Genomic DNA, 24,984 nt, shown 5'->3' on the forward strand with positions numbered 1-24,984 from the left:
ACGCCCCCACAAGTTTATAGGACTTGATACCTTCAGGTGCAGTTGTCCGTGTCTGGGCTTTCTCCTTCACCCTCTCCTGGGACCCCAAGAGCCAGGACAGCGGCCTGAGGCCTCGTCTCCCCAGCACCTCCTGGAGGAAAGGCCCACAGGAGGCGCTCAATAGATGTGCAAGGGAGGCAGGAAGGTTGCTGGTTACTCCCTGCAGACATATTGCACTCTGATCCAAGATGCCCCTGCTCGAACCCTGGACCGGCCTGGGGGACGATCCTGTGCATGGCTCCCCTCAGGGAACTGAGATGGATGTGCCTCACCACTCACTCAAAGGTCCTGAAGCCCTGCCTGGAACAGCCAGTGAGGGCTGTTCGGGGCTCAAGTGTATGTTCTCTTCTCGGGAGGAGCTTGGTAAGAGCCAGCCACAGAAAACTCCAAAGGAAAGCCATGCAGGCCCTGGGAAGGAGGCTCAGGCAACGTGGGAGGGCCTGGACACAGGACACACTTGGGCTGTGGGGGCAGGGGAGCGTTTGGTGTATTTATGGCTGTGTAACAAACCACCCCAAAACTTCATGCTTTAGTAACAACTATTTATCACTTCCCATGAGTCTGTGATTTGACCTGATGCTCTGCTCAGTGGTTGGTGGCTGGGGCACTGGAATGACCGTCCAGTGGTCCAAAATGGCCTCGCTTCTGTAGCTGGCAGCTGGCGTGGCATCTGCCTGGGTGCTCGGCAGGGCCTCTTCACCCGGCAGCCTGGGCTTCCTCACAGCGTGGCGCTGGTTTCCGAGGAGTGTCCAAGAGAACGAGCCCCAGTGGACACGTGCTTATCAAGCCCCTGTTTGCATCCCACTTGCTACACTGGAACGTTTGGCCACATCTCCTACTGGCCGAAAACCCAAGGCAGTGTGGGAGGGGACGCCAAAGGGTGTGAATTCTGGAGCCAGGATTCACCGGGGGCCACGACAGGGAACTAAGGGGAAGGGTGAGAAGATGAAGGAATCTGTCACAGTTTCTGCTGTCCCTTCATCCTGAGGGTCAGCAAGGCCCTTCTCACCTTGGAACAGCCCCTCACCCAGACCCTTGCTGATGAACTGACAATGAGGTACTTCCATGGGGAAGCCTGCTTTGGCCTCCCCGGCAGATCAGGGCCCCCTCCATCCAGTCTCCTGACAATTCTCCGCTGACTGTCCTGGAGGCTTCAGGGGGCTGCCTGGTTCACCGCTGCAGCCCCAGCAGCAGCGCACCAAGAATCTGAATGCATGCGTGACGGGTCACACGGCACAGCCTCACATGATTTGTCTACAACTGGAACTTTCCACTTGGGCTCCCAGGAGAGGGAGGCAGGAGCCAGGGTCACCCCTCAGCCCATCAGGCACCACTCCAACCCACTTGCGGTGGAAATTCTGGCCTAGCATTCCTAAAGCAGGGGCCATCCAGGAGTGGCGAGGGCCTCTTGGGGGAGTAGTGAGGACCTCCATTTACTGAGTACTCAGTGCCCAGAGAAGAAGCTGGTTCAATCACAGCAACCGTGTGGGCTGTGCATCGTGACCCTCCTGTCCCCGTCTAGCAGGTGAGGAGCCCAGGCACAGAGAGCCCAAGTGATGGGACACATCTGGGCACCTTCTCCTCCGCCTCTGCCCCCCACCCCAGCTTGGGGTCTGATCCCAGTGGGAATCCCACTCCAGGCAGCCTCGCCCTTGGGGCACTGAGTCCTTTACCTGTGTGTCCCCCAGTCAGGTAGTCCCAGCAGCCTGCAGCCTAGCGTAGTGACCCCAGAAAAGGGTTTATTTGCGCTGTCCCAACTACCCCCAGCCCTCCTCAGGGGCCCAGCAGAGCCAGGAAATGAGTTCATCATCACTTCCCCCATCACAGCCTGCTCCCGGAGCCCCCACGGGTTTAGTCGGTGCTTCTCGAAGGCCCCATGGTGTGTGACAAAGGCTCCACAGTGACCTGGAGTAGGTCACTCGCTCTCAGCCTCCTTAAGTCTTATGCCCTGGGCGCCTGCTTGTCCTCCCTGCCTCCAACCCTGCTGTGGCCCCCAGAGGGTAGGGGAGGCTGACATCCATTCAGCTCCATACCAGCCTGGCGGTAGGAGAGGAGCTGCTCCAGATGAACCTCACTCTCCCGAGGGACCCAGGGCGTCTTTAGCCAGGTGACCTGAGGTTACCTAAGATCTAGGTAACTGGGACACGGAGATGGATAGTGGATCAGCCACGTTCACATGTTCACATGAATAAGAATTAGGAAAGCCGTGAGAAGGCGTGGGGCACGGGGAGCTTTCAGAGAAGCAGCACACGGCTCGGTGAGGGCCCTCCTCTTCCGAGGGAGAAGGGGCTCCTGGAGACTCGGGGCCCTGGGCACCCCATCACCCAAGAAGCCTCAGGCACTGCCCTGAGACGAGACACCCTCCCAGGAGCTCCCTGGGCTCCCCTGCCATCTGCTGTGGCCTCCCAGTGTCACCTCCCATATGTCGGGCCTTCCCCTGAGGAAAGCTGATCTGCAGACGGCAAGTGTGGCTGTCACACCACCTCCTTCCAGGCAGCACAGATCCTTCCTGGACTCCAGACACCTCCTCTGCACCCAGGGCCGCCAGCCCCCTGCCTGAGCCTGCGCCCCAGGCTGGTCCGGGAGTGGTGCCTCCTGTCCCCAGGCTGCTGTCCACCCCATCTTCAGGGATAAATGGTGGGTGGCTGGGAAGCAAAGCAGCCCCAGGGCCCCCTCGTTCCCCACAGGTGGGTGGCAACCCTGGCCTGAGGGTTCTCTGGGTCTTTGGCCACTGGAAGCCACAGCCTGGACCATCTCACTGGCTATGCCTTCAGGAACAAGCTCATCTTGTCCTGGCGCCTTTGCTCTCTGTGAAAGCTGGGAACAGCAACCAGGACCTCCGCTGGGATTCCCTCGGCTGTAGGGGCTTCATCAATAATTGATTCACCCAGAGGTGGGTGAAGTTACAGCTGAGGGGGCTGGGAGGGAAGGCCCTCACCCTTGCTCATCCGGAGCCCTTGGCTAACGAAGCCCCACAGAGATCCCTGCTCCCCACTCTGGGCGGGGGGCTGGGGGCCTGGAGGAGGTCCCAGCCGGGCACTGTGCAGCACAGCACAGGCAGGCGGGACTCAGGACAGCTCTATTGATTGCCCCAGATTTCTGATCTTGCCTGGAGCTCTCCGGGGCTGACACATGACAGATGATGGGTGACAGATGGGGGTCACGTGGCCACATCCCGCTTGAAGGGAGCCCTTCTCTGGCCTCTGGCCCCTAAAGAGGGTGAGGGTACAGACAGGGCAGGGAAGGAAGAAGAAAACTTTCGAGTTGGCCTCAGGTAGGTCTTCAGGCAGAAAGCCCTGCCGCCTTTATGATGCCACGTCTCACAATCCTGCCTGAGGGCACAGTGGTCAGGAGAACCCATTTGGGACTAGGACAGGCTGGGCTCAAGTCTGAGCCCCCACTTATTGCTGTGTGATGGGAGGGGGGGGTCACTGCCCCTCTCTGAGCCGCTTTCCCTGCCTCTTGCCCAGATGATGGCTGCGAGGGTGGAAGGAAATCACATCTATGGAGCCCCCAGCTCCAGGCTGGGTGGCTGGCGAGGGCTGGGTGGACGGGAACCCTGAAGACTGTGTGACTGTCACAGGCAGTGCCGCTGTAGCCACTCACATGGCGCCTTTGCGTGCATTAGAAAAAGGCACCCATGTAGCTCCTCAAAAAGTTAAACAAAATTGCCATATGACCCAGAGATTCCACTCCTAGGTACATTCCCCAAAGAATTGAGAATAGGGACTCAAACAAGTATGTGTACACATGTGTTCAGAGCAGCATCATTCACACTAGCCAAATGTCCACCAACAGATGAATGGATAAACACGATATAGTATATCCATGCTATGGAATATTATTCAGCCTTAAAAAGGAATGGAGTCCTGCTCTGTGCTATAACCTGGATGAATCTTGAACAGAGTATGCTAAGTGAAAGCAGCCAGACACAAAAGGCCACATATTGTATGAATATTCATATGAAATGTCCAGAATAGGTAAACTCATAGTAGTAGACTGGTGGTTGTCAGGGGCTGGAAAGAGGGTGAAATGGGGAGCAACTGCTTAATGGGTGTGGGGTTTCCTTTTGGGGTGATGAAAATATTTCTTGACTAGATACAAGTTGTGGTTGCACAATGTTGTGGATGTACTAAATGCCTCTGAATTGTTCACTTTAAAATGGTTAATTTTATGTTATATGAATCTCACTTCAATTTAAAAAAACAGCAATCCTTGTTCAAGCCATTTGATATCCATCTGTTAGAGAACCGCCATTATAAACTGATTTTGTAAGAAGACATATTTTTACAATTGCTGTCACCAACAGTATTCATACCTACCAGCTGAAGCTGGGAATGGTGTCCCCTTTGATATATGCCCTTGTGCAGTGCACATTCTGCTCAACTGGAGCTGGCAGACCTGCTCAGGATGCCCCTGAGGAAGGCAAGGGTGGCCAGTCTATTTTAAAATGAATAATTGGACATTTGAAGGACAAGTCAGCGCCTTCCTAGTTTCACACTAATGGGGCCTTTTGACTTCAGAATGAACACAGACTCTGGAGCTGGAGGACTGGCTCTCAAGTCTGCCCATGGCTGAAAGGCTAGGTGACCTGGGAACATGCCTTTATCTGTGAAATGGGGGTGAATCCCTGGGCTAGTGGGAAGCTTGAAGATGCTAGAAAAATGCTCATCCTTACCCCTCAGTGAGCAGGTCCAGGGGCTGCTCCCACCCAGGGATTCAAGGCTGGCTTACCTTATCCCCAGGGATTTTTGTTTTTTAATATAATAGCTTTGTTGAGATATAATTCACATATAATTCACTCATTTCAAGTGTATAATTGAATGGTTTTTGGTATATTCGCAAGGTTATGCAGCCATCACCACTATCTAGTTCCAGAATATTTTCAAAAGAAACTCAGGGACTATTAGCAGTGACTCCCCACTCCTCCCATCCCCCTGTCCCTAGGCGACCACCAACCTACTTTCTATTTCTATAGATTTGTCTATTCCGGACATTTCATGCAAGTGGAATCATACAATACGTGGTCTTTTGTGACTGGCTTCTTTCATTTAGCATAATTTTTTTTTTTTGGAGGAAGATTAGCCCTGAGTTAACATCTGCTGCCAATCCTCCTCTTTTTGCCGAGGAAGACTGGCCCTAAGCTAACATCCACACCCATCTTCCTTTTCTTTATATGTGGGAAACCTGCCACAGCATGACTTGATAAGCGGTGCGGGTAGGTCCGTGCCTGGGATCAGAACCCGTAAACCCAGGGCTCCCAAAGCAGAGCATGCAAACTTAACTGCTATACCAGTGGGCCGGCCCCTAACATAATTTTTTTAAGGGTCATTCATGTTGTAGCATTTATCAGTACTGAATTCCATTTTTTTTTTTTTTTTTTTGGCTTGAGGAAGATTAGCCCTGAGCTAAAAACTGTGCCAATCTTCATCCACTTTATATGTGGGATGCCACCACAGCATGGCTGACAGTGGTCTAGGTCCATGCCCAGGATCTGAACCCACGATCCCAGGCAACTGAAAGCAGAGTGCACCAAACGTAACCACTACGCCCTGGGGCTGGCCCCTGCATTCATTGTTATGGCCGAATAATATTCCATTGTATGGATGTACCACACCCTGTCTATCCATTCATCTGCTGGTGGACATTTGGGTTGTTTCCATCCCCAGGTTTTGAGGCATCACAAGTTCTGTGTTCTGCCCAGCAGAGAGGGCTGTTGGGTCCCAGCGTCTCCTTCCAGCAAAGGGAGAGGGCAGCCCTAGGGAGGGTTTTATGGCGAAACGTGGTCTGGGCTCACGGACCCCTGAAGGTGCATGAGTGTGTGTGTGCTTGATTTTTCAATAAATTATAGAGCCATAAAACTACATCCCAGAAAATGAAGGAAACTGAGGAGAGATATCACCAAGAATCCCACTTGCCTGTCCTGTTCTAGTTTTCAGATGAAAAAAATAATGACAACATGTATTGGGAGTGATGGAAATCTTTGTTATCTGATTGTGTGATGGTTTCACAGGTGTGTACAGATACCAAAACTCATCAAAACATGCACTTCAAATATATGCAGTTTATTTCAGGTCAATTATACTTCAATAAAGCTGTAAAAAATAAAAACAAAAACTAGTATCTTTTTTTAAATTACAAACGATAGACATTTTCATTATAAAGGATTCAGAAAAGTATGATATGAAGAAAATAAACGTCCCTCGATGCTCAGGACAGCTGTGGAGCCCCCGGTGAAGTCCCTTCGCCTGCGGCACCCCTGGGAAGGTCCCCTGGGGCTGGCGCCGGTGGCCCAGCAGCCTCCAGCATGTGCAGCCAGGCTCAGGGCGCCCCGCGGCTCTGCTGGCCTCACTGCAACAGACCAGTGTCCTTCCACCCGAGGGCCCAGTGCCGTTGCACAGGGGCCCTGCCCTCCTCACGGAGTCTGCACCCCGCAGGACTCCCAGATCCCTGTCACTGCCAGGCCAGTGCCTTCTCAGTCTCTCTGCCTCTTCTTCCCTCCTAGGCCAGCCCCTGCCCTTCCCCATGAGGTCCCCTGCAGGCAGGCGGAGAGCCTCGAGCCCTGTGGCCGTAAACACAGCCTCTTCACTAACAACACTTCCCTTTCTGTCTTGGTCTTGGTGCCCCCTCAGCACCCCAGTCTCACCCTCTCTCCACCTGACTCCTCCCTGTGGATGGGCTGTGGGCACCTGAGGCCTCACGTGGGCACCCCGGCCTCTCCGTCATGGTCAAGAACCCACTGTCCACCCCGTAGCTGGTCTTTCTTCTCCCCGCATCCAGTCCATCTACAAGTCCAGAGCAGACCTGGAATCTGACCCTTCTCTCTGTCGCCGTGCTTCCACCCTAGTCTGGCTCACTAGAGCCCCCCACCTGGACCAATGCCACAGCCCCTGACTGCTCACCCTGCTCCCACCCCTGCCCCTGCCCCTCAATTGTCCACACAACAAATCTGAGCAAGTCACTCCACTGCTTACAACAGCTACTGTGGCTATTTGAGTTTAAATTCTTTAAACTTAAATCGAATTAGAAATTCAGTCTTCAGAGCAGCCGCCGCATTTTGGGTGCTGAGGAGTCGCGTGGGGAGGCCAGTGGCTGCCGTACGTTCAGCCGAGTACAGAACATGCCCATCACGGTGGAAAGTTCTATCAGACAGTGCAGGCTTGGAACCTTCCAGAGGCTTTTCCTTGCATTTAGAATAAAACCTAAACTTCTTACAAGCCTGCAAGGCCCTTCCTCACCTCGGATGTCACCTCCTGCCGCCCACACCAGTCTCATCTCCTAACCAACAACTTTGAAGTCCCCCTCTCTTCGCCTTTCTGCTCCTCGTCCTTAGGATCAGCTCGATGTCACCTCCTCGGCAAGCGTTCTGCCAACCTGTGCCTCCTCCTGGATCCCCGCACACTCGCACACACCTCTGCTGTGGCCTGGCTCTGCCTGCCTTATCCACCCCCTTACACACACACACGTGCACCTCTCTCCCTGGGCTGTGCGCTCCTCCGGGCCACACACATGTCGGGTTCCTCCTGCGGCCAGCACTGGCTGAGCACCACTATCCGCTGAGCACTGGGTGGGGGCGGGGGGGCGTCACTGGGGAACAAGACAGACACATCTCTGTCCTTGGGAGTATAGGTTGAGCTAGGGACAGACTCTGAACGGGGCACTGCAGAGTGTCATGCGTCTGGCCCCTGGCTCCCTCTTCACTCCTCCCTTCCTCCGGAGGGATGGATGACAAGACAGCTCTGCAGGAAGGGACAGAGACTCGGCATGGGAGCGCCTTCGGGAAGGGAATGAGAATGGGAGGAGTGTCCTCGGGGCCAGAAGAAGCTATCCCACGGGGGAGAGACCACTATCTTGCTGTGTCCTTGTGCCCAACAAGCCATTTGCTCTGCCAAGAGAGTAGAGCCTACAAACCCAAACTAAACAGCTTCAGAGCTTCTCAAGTGAGTGTGCTTATGTGCAATATCTAACGTGGGGCTGAGTGGGGCCTGCAAACCAGAGGAAAGGACACCTCACTGATAGCTGAGCCACCTCTCCACAGTATCCTTTTCCTTCACAGGTGGTGAGTGATAATCCCCTGAGGAGCCCACAGTTCCCTGAGGTCATCCGAGGAAGGCAGCCAATATTGCTGGCACGCCGCTGTGCCACGTCCCGAGAGATCAGGATTTATTATACCCATTTTAAAGAAGAGGTCACTGAGGATGTGAGCACTGCTGGGATTCCAGCCTCACTTTGTCTGGACCCAAATGCAGAGCATCAACTCCTTTTGTTTCCTCGCATGCAATACAGGCTTTACACAGGCCCTGCCTACCTGCAGCAGATCTGCGTGCAAAGGAGCTGTGCTGGAGGGGCCAAGGGGGCTCAGCGGGGAGATAGCCTGAGGAGATAGCCCGAGCGTGGAGAGGCCTGCAGAGGGCGGCAGTGAGCCACGCCTGGAAGTGCCTGGAAGCGCCCGTCCCAGGGCATCAAGGGCACAGATGTGAACAAGCGATCATGGGACGAACACCACATGCATGTCTCAGAGTGTGTTTTATGTTTCCCGGTGGGGTGCTTACACATGGTGCTCACAACGTTTTACATATGAGGACAAAACTGGGGCTCAGGGGCCTGCCCGGTGCCTGAGTGGTTAAGTTCCCAAGCTCCGCTTGGTCGGACCAGGGTTCTGCCGGTTGGGATCCTGGGCACCGACATGGCACTGCTCATCAGGCCAGGCTGAGGCGGCATCACATACACCACAACTAAAAGGACCCACAACCAAAATATACAACTATGTACCGGGGGTGCTTTGGGGAGAAAACAGAAAAATAAAATCTTAAAAAACAAACAAACAAAACAAAACAAAACAAAAAAAACCCTGGGGCCAGAGAAGGGAAGGGAATTGTCCAGGTCACAAAGTCCTGAGTCCAGGAGACCTGAACAGGAGCCAGGCCTCCTGGCCACTAGCCCTGGGCTCCGTTCCTCTAGATGAGATGTTGGGGCATCGGCTCTGCGTGGCTCTGGAACTGGGGGAACGACAAGATAATCCCTCACATCCACACAGGGACAACAGCCCTCAGAGGAAGGTATACTTGTTCTCATTTCAACGCCCAGGAAACCGAGGCACAGAGAGGCAGAGGCAGCCAGGACTGAAGCCCAGCTCTCTAGTTGATGAATCCTGTTTCCTTTTCCCCTCACCTAGCAGGCTGAATTCGGTATTTTCATTCTTCGCCCATCAGACTCCCTACCGAGTGCTTTCTGCTGTGTGTCTAAGATCTCTGGGCCTCCGTGGGCTACCGGCAAAGATTTACTTCACTGCCTGCCCTGGGCTGTCCTGTCTTCCACCCAGCCCTGCTGGCCATGGTTGAGGCTGGCCACCCCCTTAGAGGGAGACCAATCAGGTAAGTTCTGAGTCAGGCAACCCCTGAAAAACTGCTCAGGAGAGGCCAGCGGACAAACACACGGCTCAGGACAGCAGGAAGGGAGGCGTAGGTATTGAATGACCTGGGGGAGAAATTCCTATTGATGATCTCTGTGACAAGCCCGTGTGGCAGTTGTAGCTTCATCACCCAACCCAGGGTCCACAGCGTTGGAGGCCCCTTGGGGTGGTTGGCGTTGGCGGCCCAGCCTGGCCCTGCCTGCTCGCTGAGTGACCTGCCTGTTCCGGCTCCACTCTGGGTACAGCCCGCTGGGTGGCCCCTAGCGCGCTCAGCCCTGACGCTGGTGAGTGGCCGCCGAGGCGTGGGGAAATGAGGATCCAGGTGTTCCTGTTTCCGGAGTGGGTCGGACGGCCGGGCTTGCCGGGTTTGCAGCCGTCGGGGTCTCAGTTTCCCCAAGCGCGGGGCCCGAAGGAGGGCAGCGACTGGGCGGAGGAGAGGCCTCCCCGCGCCCCCGCCCCGCGCCCCCGCCCCGCGCCCGCGGCGCGGCCCCTTTAAGAGGCCCGAGCGGCTCCGTCAGCCGCGCCGGGCCACCGCCCCCGGCCCTCCCCTTCCTGCGGCGCGAGTGCGGGCCGCGCGGGAGTGCGGAGAGCGGGCGAGCCGAGCGCGGCGCCCGGGCGGCGGCGGCCGGGACGCGGGGCTGCGCGGGGGCGAGAGCAGAGGCGCGCGGCGGCGGCCATGGGCTAGCGGCGCCAGGCCGAGCGAGGGCAGCGCACCCCGGCCCAGCCCGCGCAGCGCCGAGGAGCCCCGCACACAATAGCGGGGCGCGCAGCCCCGCGCCCGTCTCCGCGCGCGCGCGCGCGCGCCCGCTCCTCGCGCGCCCCGCCCCGCCCCGCGCCCGCGCCCGCGCCGCCAGGGAGCCGAGCCCGCCGCCTCACCTGCCGCCCGGGAGGGGGCGGGCATTGTTCGCCCGCCGCCGCCGCCGCCGCCGCGCGGGCCATGGGGGCCGCCCGGAGCCCCGGGCCGGGCCTGGTGAGGCCGCCGCGCCGCCGCTGAGGCGGGCCCCGCGCAGCCCGGCGGCGCAGGTGAGGCCGGCCGCGCCATGGTGGACCCGGTGGGCTTCGCCGAGGCGTGGAAGGCGCAGTTCCCGGACTCGGAGCCGCCGCGCATGGAGCTGCGCTCGGTGGGCGACATCGAGCAGGAGCTGGAGCGCTGCAAGGCCTCCATCCGGCGCCTGGAGCAGGAGGTGAACCAGGAGCGCTTCCGCATGATCTACCTGCAGACGCTGCTGGCCAAGGAGAAGAAGAGCTACGACCGGCAGCGCTGGGGCTTCCGGCGCGCCGCGCAGCCCCCCGACGGCGCCGCCGAGCCCCGCGCGCCCGCGCCGCGCCCGCTGCCCGCGCCCGCCGACGGTGCCGACCCGCCGCCCGCCGAGGAGCCCGAGGTCCGGCCCGACGGAGAGGGCTCCCCGGGCAAGGCCAGGCCCGCCGTCGCCCGCAGACCCGGGGCCCCCGCGCCTGCGGACCGGGACGACCGGGGCCCCCCCACTAGCGTGGCGGCGCTCAGGTCCAACTTCGAGAGGATCCGCAAGGGCCACGGCCAGACCGGGGCAGCGGAGCCCGAGAAGCCCTTCTACGTGAACGTCGAGTTTCACCACGAGCGCGGCCTGGTGAAGGTCAACGACAAAGAGGTGTCGGACCGGATCAGCTCCCTGGGCAGCCAGGCCATGCAGATGGAGCGCAAGAAGTCCCAGCACGGCGTCGGGCCGGGCCTGGGGGACGCGCCCAGACCCTCTTACCGGGGGCGCTCCTCGGAGAGCAGCAGCTGCGGCCTCGACGGTGATTACGAAGACGCCGAGCTGAACCCCCGCTTCCTGAAGGACAACCTGATCAACGCCAATGGCGGCAGCAGGCCCCCCTGGCCGCCCCTGGAGTACCAGCCCTACCAGAGTATCTACGTCGGGGGCATGATGGTAGAAGGGGAGGGCAAGGGTCCGCTCCTGCGCAGCCAGAGCACATCGGAGCAGGAGAAGCGCCTCACCTGGCCGCGCAGGTCCTGCTCCCCTCGGAGCTTCGAAGACAGCGGAGGCGGCTACACCCCGGACTGCAGCTCCAACGAGAACCTCACTTCCAGCGAGGAGGACTTCTCCTCCGGCCAGTCCAGCCGCGTGTCCCCGAGCCCCACAACCTACCGCATGTTCCGGGACAAGAGCCGCTCGCCCTCGCAGAACTCGCAGCAGTCCCTGGACAGCAGCAGTCCCCCCACGCCGCAGTGTCAGAAGCGCCACCGGCAGGGCCAGGTCGTGGTGTCGGAAGCCACCATCGTGGGCGTCCGCAAGACTGGGCAGATCTGGCCCAGCGATGGGGACAGCTTGTCGGGCAGGCTGCCTCAGGATGGCACCTTCCATGGAGACACAGGTGGGTACCTCCACCACCGTGGGTGGCCACACCTGTACCCTGGCTGGAAACCCTTGGGCAGTAGGGGATAGAAAAGGGGATGTGGAGGGGGGAGGAACAAGGGTGGTGTGTGGATGGTAGGTGGCTTGTTCCTGTGGTTCTAGAGTGGTGTGCTTCTCTGTGGGTCTGGACCAGGATGCCCTGGGCGGACGGTCATCTCCTCGCTCTCTGACCCCTCCAAGCTAAGCGGTGGGGACAGTATAAAGAGAGGGTCATCTCTGCAGCCTAGATCAGTTGCTTTTGGCAAGGTTTGTTGTGTGTCTTGGACATTTCCCACCACCCCACGGTTCCTGTTGTGGAAGAGTGACATGACACATTCGGGGAACCCAAGATGTGCTGGCTGCTCCCAGGCCATCGAAGTGTCAGCTTCACTTGCCAGCCAACAGCCCCAAACACAAGTCAGAGCAGGTGAGAATGTGAATTAGAAGGAAGTAAGGTGACAAGCCGTTCTGACTCAGTGGGCCACCGAAAATCAGCAGGGTGAAGATTTTATCCAGGGCCCAAGCTGAGCCACACCCGTTCTGATCTGCCCAGCTTTGATGGGAGACATCACCGTCATTACTCACCCCCGGGCTCCTCGGTGCATCTTACCCCTACTCCATTTTCTGATCCCTCTTTGTGCTTCTGCCTCCTCGTTTTGCCAAGGAGCAGTGCCCACTGGTGCTTATTTCGGGCTCCCAATCCATGGTTTGACTCCTGGCTCTAAGATTAAACCTGTGGGATTGTGTCTTTAACTTCCGGGCTGCGTACAAGTGCCATTAGGTGTTGGGGTGGTGGGACTAGGTTTTGAGATCCGGGCATAGTTCGCGATTGGGGTAGGGAGAGGCTGAGGGGGTGGGTGGCGTTGTAAGGCTACCCCGAGTCTCTCCAGTCCTGGTCCCTGTTGGGCTGATCTGGTTTTCCGCTCCATTGATTTTTCTTTTTCTGCTGATGGAGTTGGATGTGCTTCCTTCTTCAGAATCCTCTTGAAACAAGTGAGGCTATTTTGGGCTCTCTCAGTGGCCTTTTTGTGATCAGCACTCTGTCCTGTTTGTTTTGGGTACAGCCAGTTGCTGATCTTCCCTTTGCAGCTGGGGGTGGCTGTGGCGAGCTGCTGGGACCTGTGGCCTGGCCCAGCTGCATGCCCTAAGGCCCTCGTTGTGGGTGGAAGCCTGTAGTATCTAGGAGGCTGCTTTGCAGGCACGTCAGCTCGTCTGGGCTCTGGAGGATTGCCCTGTGGTCAGTGGGCACCAGCCTTGTCTGGCCAGCTGTCCGCCGAGCGAGCCAGTTCGAGCTGGCCCTCAGCGCCGTGGTCTGGCAGAATGTTGTTAATAAAGAAGAAAATGAGAGGTTTTGATGGAGGCCTGCAATCTGAAACGGCGTTCTCTTTCAGGGGGGCACTTCTGAGGTTCCGGAAAGTGGGGTGCATTCGGGTGGAGGTGTTTCAGTGGCCTCCCTGTGGGCCCTCCCTGCTCCCATCAGTTCCTCTCACCTGCCTCTCATAGCTCCTGCTCCTGTAGACGGGAGAGCCCAGTGCCGTGTGTGACACAGGGAAGGTGCTCAGTAAATGGCTGAGGAATTAATTTCACAACTTGGCCCTCCCTCTTGGGACTTTCTGGATCCTTCTCTGAATGTCCTAAAGGTCCCGTGTTCTCTCTCCTGGTTGTTTTAGCTCTGGGAGCCTTCAGACTCCGCGCCCTGCTCTGTTCTCTGAGGACTGTGGCTGGCCGGGAAGGAGGGGCTCAGCCATCTGTCTCTGTCCAGACTGTTTACTGATGTTTTTTAGATGGCCGTGAGGCCTGTGCCTCTGAAAAGGGACAATGGGGAAAATCAGTGTGAGGAGGGAGTGGAAGTCACCCTGATTCCCCAGAGCAGCAGCAGCAGACAACAACAACCAGGGGCCCGGCTCTCATAGCCTCAGAATCCCTTTGGGTGGATGCCGGCTCTCATACTTCTGCGTTCAGGGGTTCAGGGCCACTGGTGTCTGAGGGAAGGAGGGGAAATGACCTCCCTCTACCATGAGCCAGGCGTGGTGACAGCGTGCTTCCTGCAGGGCCCCTCGTGGGCTCTTACACCCTGCAGTGGTGGGGCTGCCCATCTGCAGGTGAAGACGCAACCAAGAAGTGGCAGAGCTGGAACTCCAGGCCTGTGGGAGTGCAGAGCCATTCCACCTGGATGTGGTGGCCTCAGGGTGTTCCTCCCACCTGAAGAGCGTGGGTCAGTCCAGGCATCCTTCCAGCCCCGCACACCCAGGGCCTGCCGGTGGGCTCAGTAGCAGCTGTGAGCCCTGCTGTGCGCAGGCCCTTCTGTTTGTACCGTGCGGGTTCCATGGAAGGAGAGAGCGTGCTCCTTGCCGTCTGGGAGCTTACAGGTCATGGGAGAGAGGAATGCACACATCATTTATGTATTCACAGGGAGTGAGGTCAGGGAAGCTTCTGGAAGCAGCAGCACTAAAGAGGGGCCTTGCCCATCACACGAGTCTAGTGGCAGAGTGTGGGGAGAGCCATCTGCTCCAGGAGCAGTGAGAGCAAAGGCTCAGGGACACCCATGTCCACCCCCTGTGACTCTGGACTCTGTGCTTTTTAATTTTTTTATTGTAGTAAAATATGCCTAACAAAAAATTTACCATCATAACCCATTTTCGCCATTTTTAAGTGTACAGTTCAGTGGCATTAAGTGCGTTCACATTGTTGTGCAACCATCACCACCGTCTACCTCCAGAACTCTCTTCGTCTTGCAAAATTGAAATTCCAAGCCCAGCTGCCCGTTCCCCACCTCAGCCCCAGCAATCGCCATTCTACTTTCTGTTTCTGCAATTTGACTACTCTTGGTACCTCATATAAACGGAATCAGACAGTATTTCTCTCTCTGTGTCTGGCTTATTTCACTTAGCATCATGTCCCCAAGTTTCATCCACATGGTAGCACAGACTGTGTGCGTTTTGAAGGCAGGGATCCCTGTTTGTGTCTTGGCCCTTTTCCAAGTGTTGCTTGTGAGATGTGACCCCAGTTCTTGTGTTTCTTCGGGGGCTCTTGTGTGAGTTGCTGCCCTGTGTTTTCACATTTCTATTAAGCAGCTTAATTTTGCCCTTTAGATTCTGGCAATGTGTTGTCACCAGAATGATCCCTGCTTTGTTTTTGCCTTGAGTAATTGAATGGACTGGTGACCAGTTTGGGTGAGTAACTGTGGGGCCATAAAAGGTCAGCCGGCCTCATTTTGGCTCCATCATCATCTCTTTAGACCAGAGCCTGTGGCCGCCTCTGGATCCAGTACAGGCTGCTCTGCATCACCGGAGGCAGAGTGGACCGATCCAGGCGGAGTCTGAGACCACTTAAGTCATCAACAGGGTGGAAATGGAGTCCAGATCAGATTTTACAAGGGTTCCCTAGCTCAGGAAGGATGACTTTCTTTTTTGGGGAACAGAATGAAGCATTCTAGAGCCTTTCACCAAAGAAGAAGGTGGGGGTGCTGTTGGTTTGCCTGGGTCCAGGGAACGTGCCTCCCCAATTCCTCCCTTTTGCCTTATTGTTGCTTCGGGCTTCAGCAGCCACAGCCCCTCCTTGGCCAGGAGTCCTGTGGCCCAGAGGGCCTGTGTATGTGACTGCTGCCCTCACCAGCACCCGGAGTCCAGGTGAGCCATGCACTTAAGCCCACCTGGGAGAGGCCGGGGCGGCAGCTCATGCCTGTGCTCTGGGAGGACCCCATGTTCCCAGTGGATGGTCGGGCGTCTTCAGGTGTTCTCAGGTTGCCACGTAACAGGCCTGGGTTTTGACTGAAGCTGCTTTTCGGATCAAGGCTCAGAGGGCAGTGGTGGAGTAAATTAACTATGAACCCCATGGGGGTTTTGACTGACTGGAATACAGTTACTGTGGCTCCTGTAGGGTTTTTTTTTCTTCTTTGAAAAAATGTAATTTTAATTAAAATATTTATGTAACATGTGATAGGTTTATTTTTTTTGTTGTGGTAAACTATACGTAACAAAATGTGCCATTTTAACATGTACAATTCAGTGGCATAAGTACATTCACAGTGTTGGGCAGCCATCACCACCGTCCGCTCTGGAGCTTTTTCATCACTCCGACCAGAAACTCTGTACCCAGTGAGCAGTAACTCTCCTCCCTCCCCACCCCTGGCAACCACCACTCTACTTTCTGTCCCTGTAAGTTTGCTTGTCCTAAGTATCTCCTGTAAGTGGAATCATATAATGTTTGTCCTTCTGCGTCTGGCTTATTCCACTCAAGAAGGGTTTGGACGTTGTCGGGAGCAGCATTCTCATCCGTGACCCCCATCTCTGGTCCTTAATAAGTGTGTTCTCTTCAGGAGAACACCTGTTAGTGATGGTGCTGTCTCCTGGCTTTGCATGGCCCGTGTGTTAGTGTGCTGGGGCTGCCACATCAGGATGCCACAGCCTGGGGGCTTCAACAGCGGAAATTTGTTTTCTCTTCACTTCTGGAGGCTAGAAGTCCAAGATCAAGGTGCTGACAGGTTGTTTTCCTCTGAGGCCTCTCTCCTTGGCTTGCAGACGGCCCCCTCCCTGCTGCCTGTTCGCATGGTTGTCCCTCTGTGCGTGCGCACCCCTCAGTATCTCTCTGCGTGTCCGGAATTTCCTCCTCTTAGAAGGACACAGTCATATTATATGCCCCATTTTAGCTTAATCACCTCCTTCAGGACCCTGTCTCCAAATTCAGTCGTGCTCTGAGGTGCTGGGGGTTAGGACTTCATCATATGAATTTGGGAGGTGGGGCACAGTTCAACCCACAACACTCAGCGAGTCCCTAATTGGGCGCCGGAGGAAAAGGCTGCCACAGCAGAGAGCTGGTGCTTGTGTGGCCTCCCCGGTCACGTTTTAGGAAGAATTTGAGTAAAGCGTCGTGTGGCCGTAGGCAGCCTGGGAGGCCAGGCCAGCTCAGCCGGGCACTGGGAGAGCTGCGGCCTAATGCTTCGTGTGCTGCCGCGGCTCTCTGCTCCTCTCAGAAGTTAGGGGGTGGCCTCTGTCATCACTAAGATCCTTTCCTTCAGTTCTTTAAAATTTTAAATTATTAACACAGCTTTTTCCGTATCTTTCTTCTTTATCCTGGTTTAGACCTACCTTTCCTTTATCGAGGGGACCACCTCTCCCCATTCAATTGCTCGGAGGCGTTACCGAGCATCTACTGTGATGCCAGGCGCTGTCTCCGTGGACATTGTCTCGCCTTTACTCATAGGTTTGTGGAAAGCCTTGTCTCCATGGGCCTTGTCTTCAGAAACAACGCAAAAACAAATGTTCGTAATGTCCTAGTGTCTTCCCGACCTGTGTGTCTTTCTTTAGCTGTATGTTTGCAGCTATTTCCTGTTAATCCTGTGTCTGTCTGGCTTCCTTCTTCAGGGTGGTGAGATCCTTAAGACAAGGACAGAGTCTGTCGTGCCTCCGTGTCCCATAGGACGTCCCTCACTCTGGGTCCTTAACTGTGTTTGATGCGACGGTGGTGGTGTGAGCCCACGTGGATCTGTCTCTGTCTTGGGTGCTGTGGGTGTTTGTGGGGCAGAGATGGAATGAGACCCTGTCTCTGAGGTTTCCGTTGGCTCGGACCCTTCCCTCTTCTGGCCCAACCCTGCTTAACCCATCTAATAAGCCACAGTGGGTTTGGTGGGGGCCTAATGATGCAGATGCCCCAGCAGAGAAACTTGTTGGGTTTGGAGATCACCTGGAGGTTATTTTTCTTTCTTTGCTGAAGCTTTGTCTTCCCCTGCTCGACCTTAGAGAGCTTCTCGAATCCTCAGACTGGGGCCTGCTAATTAGCTGTCTGGGCTTCTAGCGCTGGCTGCTGTGACCTTGCAAAATGACTGTGGACAGGAGTGGTGGCTGGTGCTCAAGGGAGACACGGCTGGCAGGTTCATCGTGGCGCCTGCTGAAGGCTAGGGTGGGAAGACAGCGCCACCCCACTTGTGTAGTGAGTACGGCTTCGGTGGAGGCTGTTTCATGTGCCCTCGGAACATTCTTGTAAAGTGACTGGAGCAGGATTATTATCATAATTATATGCTGTCGGCTGACTGGGTCTAAGGGGGTGTGAGACAAACACTCACCCAAGGTCAGGCAGTCAGCAGCTGGCCTCTCTCCTTACACCTTGAGGTGATGCCAGTCACATGAGAGTGGGCCCAGAGCGACCCCCAGAGGTGGAGGGGTCTCTGTCAGTCACTCAGCAAACATATTTCAGGCGGAAATGGCACCGAGTATCATGAGACAGGCCTCCCAGCAGGTCATTGTCAGTCTGCTGGAGAGATGGCCACGTAAGCTGAAGTGTCACGATAGGAATCGCCCGGTCCCAGCCTCCAGGCAGGTCCGTGACAGTGTCAGCCAGCCAGGGATGTTGTTTCTCTCTCTTATTTTACAAATCTCCCGCAAAATTTCCTAACTTTGCGTACATCCTCCTGGGGCACTTTGCTAAGATTCCTCCAGTGAGTTGTGTGGCGAAGGGCCCAGAGGACAGATATGTTGGAGGGACACTGCCTGTCCGTCCGCCTTCTCCATCCAAGAGTGAAGGATGGCGTGGTGGTGGGAGGTCGCAACCTGCTGGCCGTGCTCTGCTGTGAGCGGGTTCTGGGAGGTGCAGAGGGACAAGGCCTGGCTGGGAAGATGTGACAGTGGGGCCGGCGACATGCACAGAGGGTCAGGTGCATGGCCCCGGAAGCACTAGGAAGTGGGCATCTCTGACTGGCCAGGAGACAACCAGGGGATGTGTTAGAGAGGGAGAGACCTGCTACACCAGCCACGGGGGAGCCAGCTCAGCAGAGCCGGGGACGGAGCAGCCGAGGGGCTCCTCCACTCAAGGGCCTCTGCTGGCTTGAGAAGAGCTTTTGAAAATTCACTTGACTTTAAAGGCCCAACATGCTTTCTTTTAAAAAATGCTGCTCGGTAAGTTGATACGCCGCTAGAGCAGCGAGAGATGTTCTGCGTGTGAGATAAACGCATACAACCATGCATGTAACAAAGTGAACCTTCTAGAAGTGATCTAGAGGCAACGTATGTCGACCTAGTCCAGGGAAAGAATGCAGACTTTGAAGGTGGAAGATTGGACTTGCCCGGGAGCCAGCGTGTGGACTTAATCCTGTCGGCTGGAGGGGACGACCTCCTCCTTGGGGGGGTCTGTGGGCGTGTGAGGGTGTGGAGTGGTGGTTGCTGGTGGTCTGGCCCCTGTCTGGTCTCACAGAGTCGCCCCCTCAGGCATCTAATCTCTGTTGATTGAATACCACTTAGCAAGAGACTTTAAAGGAGAAATGCCTGATTCAGTAGGTGCAGGCCATTTTACCCACTCTGCTCAGCGAGAGTGCCCAGTAGGAGCTCCGGGGGGACCCAGGGGTCTGCCATGGCCTTCGTCCCCCTCCATTCCTTCTCATAGTGTGTCCTTCTGGGCTGAGTGGAGTTCTCACGTCTTAAAAGTACAGTATATATTTTTCTGCATTATGGCCCCAAATGAAAGCCAGCTTCTTCATCTAGTGTTGAGCCCAAATGGCATTGGTCTGGAGTACCAGGGGCCACACACCCACGTCACCTGAGCCCTCTGTGCTGGGTTCACAGCCACCTGCTGTGGGGTGGAATGGGGTCCTCTTGCAGTGTTCCTGGACCACTTGGCCGTGTGGCTTTTGGAGGCCGTGGAAGCCAGGAGCTGGAGAAAGAGAGACCTCTTGATTTCTGTCATCGAGCTCCGCTAAGTTTGTAGAGGGAAGGCTCAGAACCACTCTGTTCTCATTCTTGGTGATCGTAAGGCCTTAAGAGAGGAAGTACAGACCGCAGACTTTCTTATTTTCAGAGGAAATAAAGAATGAAGACGGGAAGCTCTGGGCATGACTGACGCTTGGGCACATCCAGGCTCCCCCTGCAGATTGCCCAGGGCTCTGCAGACCATGGGGTGCTGCCCTGTGTACCGTGTGCGGAGGACACTGGAGAGCTGGGCCTGGCCCTGCGGGGCTGGGGCAGCCCCTGGGGTGGATGAGGAGCCGGTCCGTTCTGTGAGCTGCAGAGCTCAGGGAAGAGCTGGGGATGGGCTCCCAACCCACAGTGACCATCCACCATCCCTGTCATCCACCGTCCTCCAGCCCCACCTGACCCCTACTTCCTGAGGGGCTGGGACAGCTGGACCTGCCGCACACCTGGTGGGAGGGTTTTTCTCTCTTTCCCTCCCGGCTGTTTTTTTGAGAGCTCTAGAAAGCCTTTTGCTTGGAGACCCAGAGGTGAATGCAGGTTCCATCCTGTCTGGTGTCCGGGATGACCGTGGGCAGGTGATTCTCTGGTTTCCCTGTCAATGAGGAGCTATGTTCCTGAGTGGCGGCAGTGGTTTTTAAACAGCTTTACTGAGCTGTAATTCACACCATAGAATTCACTCATGTAAAGTGCACAGTTCAGTGTTTTTCAGTATCTCCACAGAGTTACACAACCATCACCACTGTCTAATTTTAGAATGTTTTCATCACCTCAAAAGGAAACTGTGCTCCCTTCAGCCATGACCCCCCTTCTCCCCCCAGCCCCTGGCACCCCACCGCTTTACTTTCTGGCTGTAGATTTGCCTTTTCTGGACATTTCACATGAATGCAATCGTACAACGTGTGACCTTTTGTGTCTGGCTTTTTTCACTTAGAATAAGGTTTTCAAGGTTCGTTCATGTTGTGGCACACATCACTACTTCATTCCTTTTTGCAGCTGCATGATATTCCAGAGGGTGTTTTCATGCACGCAGGATTGGGCCCTGCTTCCCGCCTGGGCTCTCTGCGGACTCATGGGGATCCTGGCCAGACCTGTCTTCAGGCCCTGAGGCCTGAGAGGGCCATGTGTGGAGGTTCTGGAGGGACCAGAGGAGGGGCCCTGGGGCAATGGGATGCTGGAAGCCCGCTGGCGGCTGAAAGGTTGCTAGGCTCACGGGGAGGCGGGGCCAGGGTGACTGAGCTTATTTCGGCCTCTGGCCTGGTCGCTCCACCTTGCAGGTCTGTCCATCAGGAACCTGCTGTTCAGATGCAGGCCTTTCCATCTGGGACCTCGCGGGCTGTCTTCCCAAGGGCCCGCCCCCCCCTTTGTTATTGTGGTGAAAGACACATAAGGTAGACCGTGGTAACCATTTTCAGGTCTACAGTTCAGGGGCATTAAGCACATTCACATTGCTGTGAACCGTCACCACCACCCGTCTCCAGAACTTTTTCATCTTCCCAAACTGAAACTCTACCCATTGAAGAAAAGCTCCTTACTCTCCCTCCCCCAGCCCCTGGCACCCACCATTCTCTTTCTGTCTCTGCATTTGACGCCTCTAGACCTCATATACAGGGACTCATAAAGGCTCGTCTTTGTATCTGGCTTTGTCCGCATAGCATGATGTCTTCAGAGTTTCTTCCTCAGACCTTTTGTTGCCAGGCCTGGGTGGTGGCTGGACAGTAAACCCCGAAGACATGAGCTGACTGAGGCCCCTGCTCGAGGGAGAAGGGTGGACGGTGCTATGAGTCACATGCTGCATTTTGCAGAGTGCTTTCCCTCACAGGGGTCCCCATGGAGGAGCAGCAGGGTCCCCAATAGCTGAGTTGTCTAAGGTTTTAGGTGAAGGACTCAAGGCCATTTGCAGGGCTCATTCGGACTTCTTCTGTAATTGAATAGACAGGGGGATCTTTTTTTTTTTTTGCTTGGGGAAGATTGTCCTTGAGCTAAGTTCTGTGCCAGTCTTCCTCTATTTTGTAGGTGGGTCACTGCCACAGCATGGCTGATGAGTGGTGTAGGTCTGCGCCCGGGATCTGAACCCACAAACCCAGGCTGCTGAAATGGAGCACACTGAACTTAACCACTAGGCCACAAGGCTGGCCATGGGGGCGGATCTTTTTCTCGTGATACTCCCTGAGGTTGTGGAGTGGCTCCGCACACAGCAGTGGTGTGAGCCGGGGGATGCACAAGTGGGGCCAGCGATGCCAGTGCCCATTTCTCCTGTCCTCTCCAAGGCATGGGGGTTGCCATGCTTGTTGTCTGATTGGCTGGAAGTCCTGGTGACCTGAGTTTGCAAAATAACTTAGGTGGATGGCCAGCACAGTGTTCTCTTTGTGGGCGTGTGCGCAAGTCAGCACGTGCAAAAGCAGTAGTCATGTGTCGCTTATCAACGGGGATACTTCTGAGAAATGCATCCTTAGGCAGTTTTGTCATTGTGCAAACCTAGATGGTCTAGTCCACCACACACCTAGGCTCTATGGTGCTGATCTTATGGGACCACCATCGTATATGTGGTCTCTTGTTGACTAAAACGTCATTATGCGGTGCATGACTGTAAGTTGTTTTTGCCCAAATGTAAGACTTTAGTCTAGAAAATGTAACCCATTTGTGACTATTGACTTCTGAAAGCTTTCTGCTTTCTCTCTTAGGAACACGGGTGAAAGCGGCAGCCTTTGTATCTGGAGGCATCAGATTGTTACCTGAAATGTACTTTACAGGTGTTTTCTTAATTTCAAAAAGTCACCATTTTCAAAATCCCGTGAAGGCAGAAGGACAGACTTTCAGTGGCACCAGGATCTGGCTGAGCCTGCCTTGCTGGTCCTTTCTCTCTCCCTCATTTTCAGTGTTTAAAGTGGAAGAAATTACACATAACATAAAATTTATCATCTTAACCATTTTTAAGTGTAGAGTTCAATAGTGTTAAGCATTCAGTGTTTTTTAAGAGGCAGAGTTGACGGGAAAACACGGATACGTTCTTCAGGAGGGTGTCCAGGTGTCCTAGGACATCAGAAATAGAAGGTTCAGAATCAACTCTTAACTAGGGTGCAAGGAGCCTGCAGTTCAGGGTGGGAGCAGGGACAAGCAGGCCCCTAAAATACCGTAACCTGGGACCGATGGCAAGGCTCCGCAGAGGCAGCAATGCCGTGGAGTGTGCGGGAGGGCAAGCCTCATGCCTGTCCCTTGTTTTTGGGGAAGACGGGGTGGGGATGTTCCAGGCAGAGTCTAGAGTGGGCAAGAGCTCAGAGGCTGGAAAGCATTAGCATGCTCAGGTAATAGCGGGATCTGTTTGTTTGGAGAATTGGTGTAAAATGTGGGCAACAGGGAGGTGAAGATGGATAGAGGGGTTGGGCTCATACTATGCAGGACCCAGAAGCCAGGCTGAGGATGTTGTGCTTTCTTGGAGGGCAATAGGGAGCTACCAAAGGTTGTTGAGCAGGGGAGAGAATGCCTTTGGAGCTTTGCTTCAGGACGGGGAGTTTGGCATTAGGGTGTGAGATGGTCTGGTGGGAGTCGGGGCACCTGGATTTGTTGTCTTGAGGGGTGGTGAGAATGGGGGGTGGTGGAGAAGATAAGAGTGAGCTGACTGTGGGGCTGGTGACTGAAGAGAAAGGAAGGCGGCTGTGTGAGCCTGGGGGTGTGAGGGCTGTCCTGGAGGGCCTCAGGTTGGGCAGCAGGATGCGGGCCTTTGGGAGAAAGGTCCAGGCCAGGAAGGAAGAGGACGGATGGGAACAGGGGAGGGGGTGTATGGAGAGAGGAAGGCCGGAGCAGACTGGCGGCCTTGCATGTTTGGGGGCCGCACGGGAGAGAGAAGTCCTTGACGGGGCGGGAAGGGCAGTGGGGGAGTTTATGGTGCAGAAAGGCAAAAGGGAAGTGGCCTCTGGGAGGTCGTGGTGGAGCAGGCAGGGGCCAGGCTGCAACTGGGTGAAGGGGAGACCGGAGCACTGCTTGTGGACATGGCCCAGGATTCTGGCAGTTGGGAGGGAGGGTGTTTGCATGGTCAGTGTTTTTGGATTGGGGGTCTGGGTGCTCCCTGAATAGCCACCCTTGGGCCCGCTCAGTTCCTGGGGCAGGGCCTTGTCCCTGTCTGCTGGAAGAGTGAGATGGACAGCATGTGCCAAGGAGGTGACCGATGGGATGGAGTCCTGGGGGACAGGTGGTCCAACTGGGGCCTTCAGGGAGGTGATCCAGGTGTGTGCGGGTCTTGTGGGGAGGTTGGTGGCCGCAGCGGAGGAGTGGCCAGGTTACTACTGAACAGCAGCCAAGGGCCATGTAGATTTGCACAAGGTCACAAGGACCTGGCGTGCACATGACCGCTCTTTGAGGGCGTGGACATGACTCACTGGGGCCCGGGGGCTGGGGAGGTGAGTGAGGGGGGAGATGATCAGGAGGGGAGAGAGATGAAGACGGCAGTTAGGCCAGAAATAGGTTCAGGAGGGCTGGGGTGGGGGCGCCAGGGAAGCTCTGAGAGGGGACAGGGAGGGCTGCCGTGTGGTGGGCACAGAGGGAGGTGACCGGCAAGGGGACTGAAAGGGTGGTGGTGGGAGTGGAGTCCCTGCGGCTGGCAGCAGAGGGTGGGTGGAGAGGAACGTGGTGGCGAGCCCTGTGCTGAGGGGTGTCAGGCGCAGAGCCTGGCTTTGGGGCTCCGTGGAGTTGGAGTAAGAGTCTGAGATCTGACACCACCGTGTGCTGGGGCAGGCTCGGAGGTGCCCGGTAGGGAGGCCCTTGTTGAACAGCATCTTGTCATGGGCATCTTGTTACGGAGCGGTCGTTTGGACCCACCCGCGTCCACCGAAGCAGCTGGTGAGCCACAGTTAGAATTTTAACAGTCTGGGTTGTGATTATTAACATAAGTCTGATTTCTCCTCCTGTGGTATTTCTTCAGCGGCCAGATGGTGCGGGTCCCCGCAGCAGGCTCCAGAGAGGGCTGGCCGAGGCTCCAGAAAGGGGCGTGCGGGGCTGTAGAAACGGGGGTGTGAGGAAGCGTCGGAGACTGGGTCCCGGCACTCCTTTGTCATTTCCCGGCGTCTCCAGCCCCGTGAACCCTGTGGTTGCTTATTTATCACTGCTAAGTCTGCAGTCTCAGGTTCCAGAAACTGACAAGGAAGTCTGGGAGGGCGAGTGGGCTGACACGGCCCACGGCTGGCTGGGAGAGGCACTTTGTTCTCCCTGCTCAGGAAGCCTGGGGCTTCTCGTGGAAGTGGCGCTGTGTTGGGCTGGGCGGCGGCGCCCCCAAGAAGCCAGCAAGGGGCCTGCTCCCCGACTCCACAGGTGCAGAACTGTCACAGTGAGCTGCTGGGGTGAAGCAGGCAGGGACATGGCTGCCAGAACCGGGGTGCCCTGCCTGTCACCCTGCAAGTGCAGGGGATAGATCTGCGAGGAGAATAGAAGATGGATGTTTCTTTCTCTTTCTTTTCTTCCTGGTCCCCAAAGTACTGAGCTCTCTCAA

The 24,984-nt window shown here is 56.0% G+C and overlaps 1 protein-coding gene across 2 annotated transcripts in view; it reads left to right on the top strand.

Moving 5' to 3' along the window:
• The first annotated feature begins 10,356 nt into the window (after window positions 1–10,356).
• BCR (BCR activator of RhoGEF and GTPase) overlaps window positions 10,357–24,984 on the top strand; it is a 123,380-nt gene continuing 108,752 nt past the window's right edge. The window contains exon 1 of one of the 2 annotated variants that reach the window (XM_070276025.1): window positions 10,357–11,806. In XM_070276025.1, the coding sequence (XP_070132126.1) occupies window positions 10,492–11,806 (1,315 nt within the window). In that variant the 5' untranslated portion in view covers window positions 10,357–10,491. The remainder of the gene's footprint in view (window positions 11,807–24,984) is intronic. The other variant, XM_023646696.2, reaches the window with a different exon arrangement.

The sequence above is a fragment of the Equus caballus genome, chromosome 8, assembly GCF_041296265.1.
Source record: "Equus caballus isolate H_3958 breed thoroughbred chromosome 8, TB-T2T, whole genome shotgun sequence".
Taxonomy (NCBI): domain Eukaryota; kingdom Metazoa; phylum Chordata; class Mammalia; order Perissodactyla; family Equidae; genus Equus; species Equus caballus.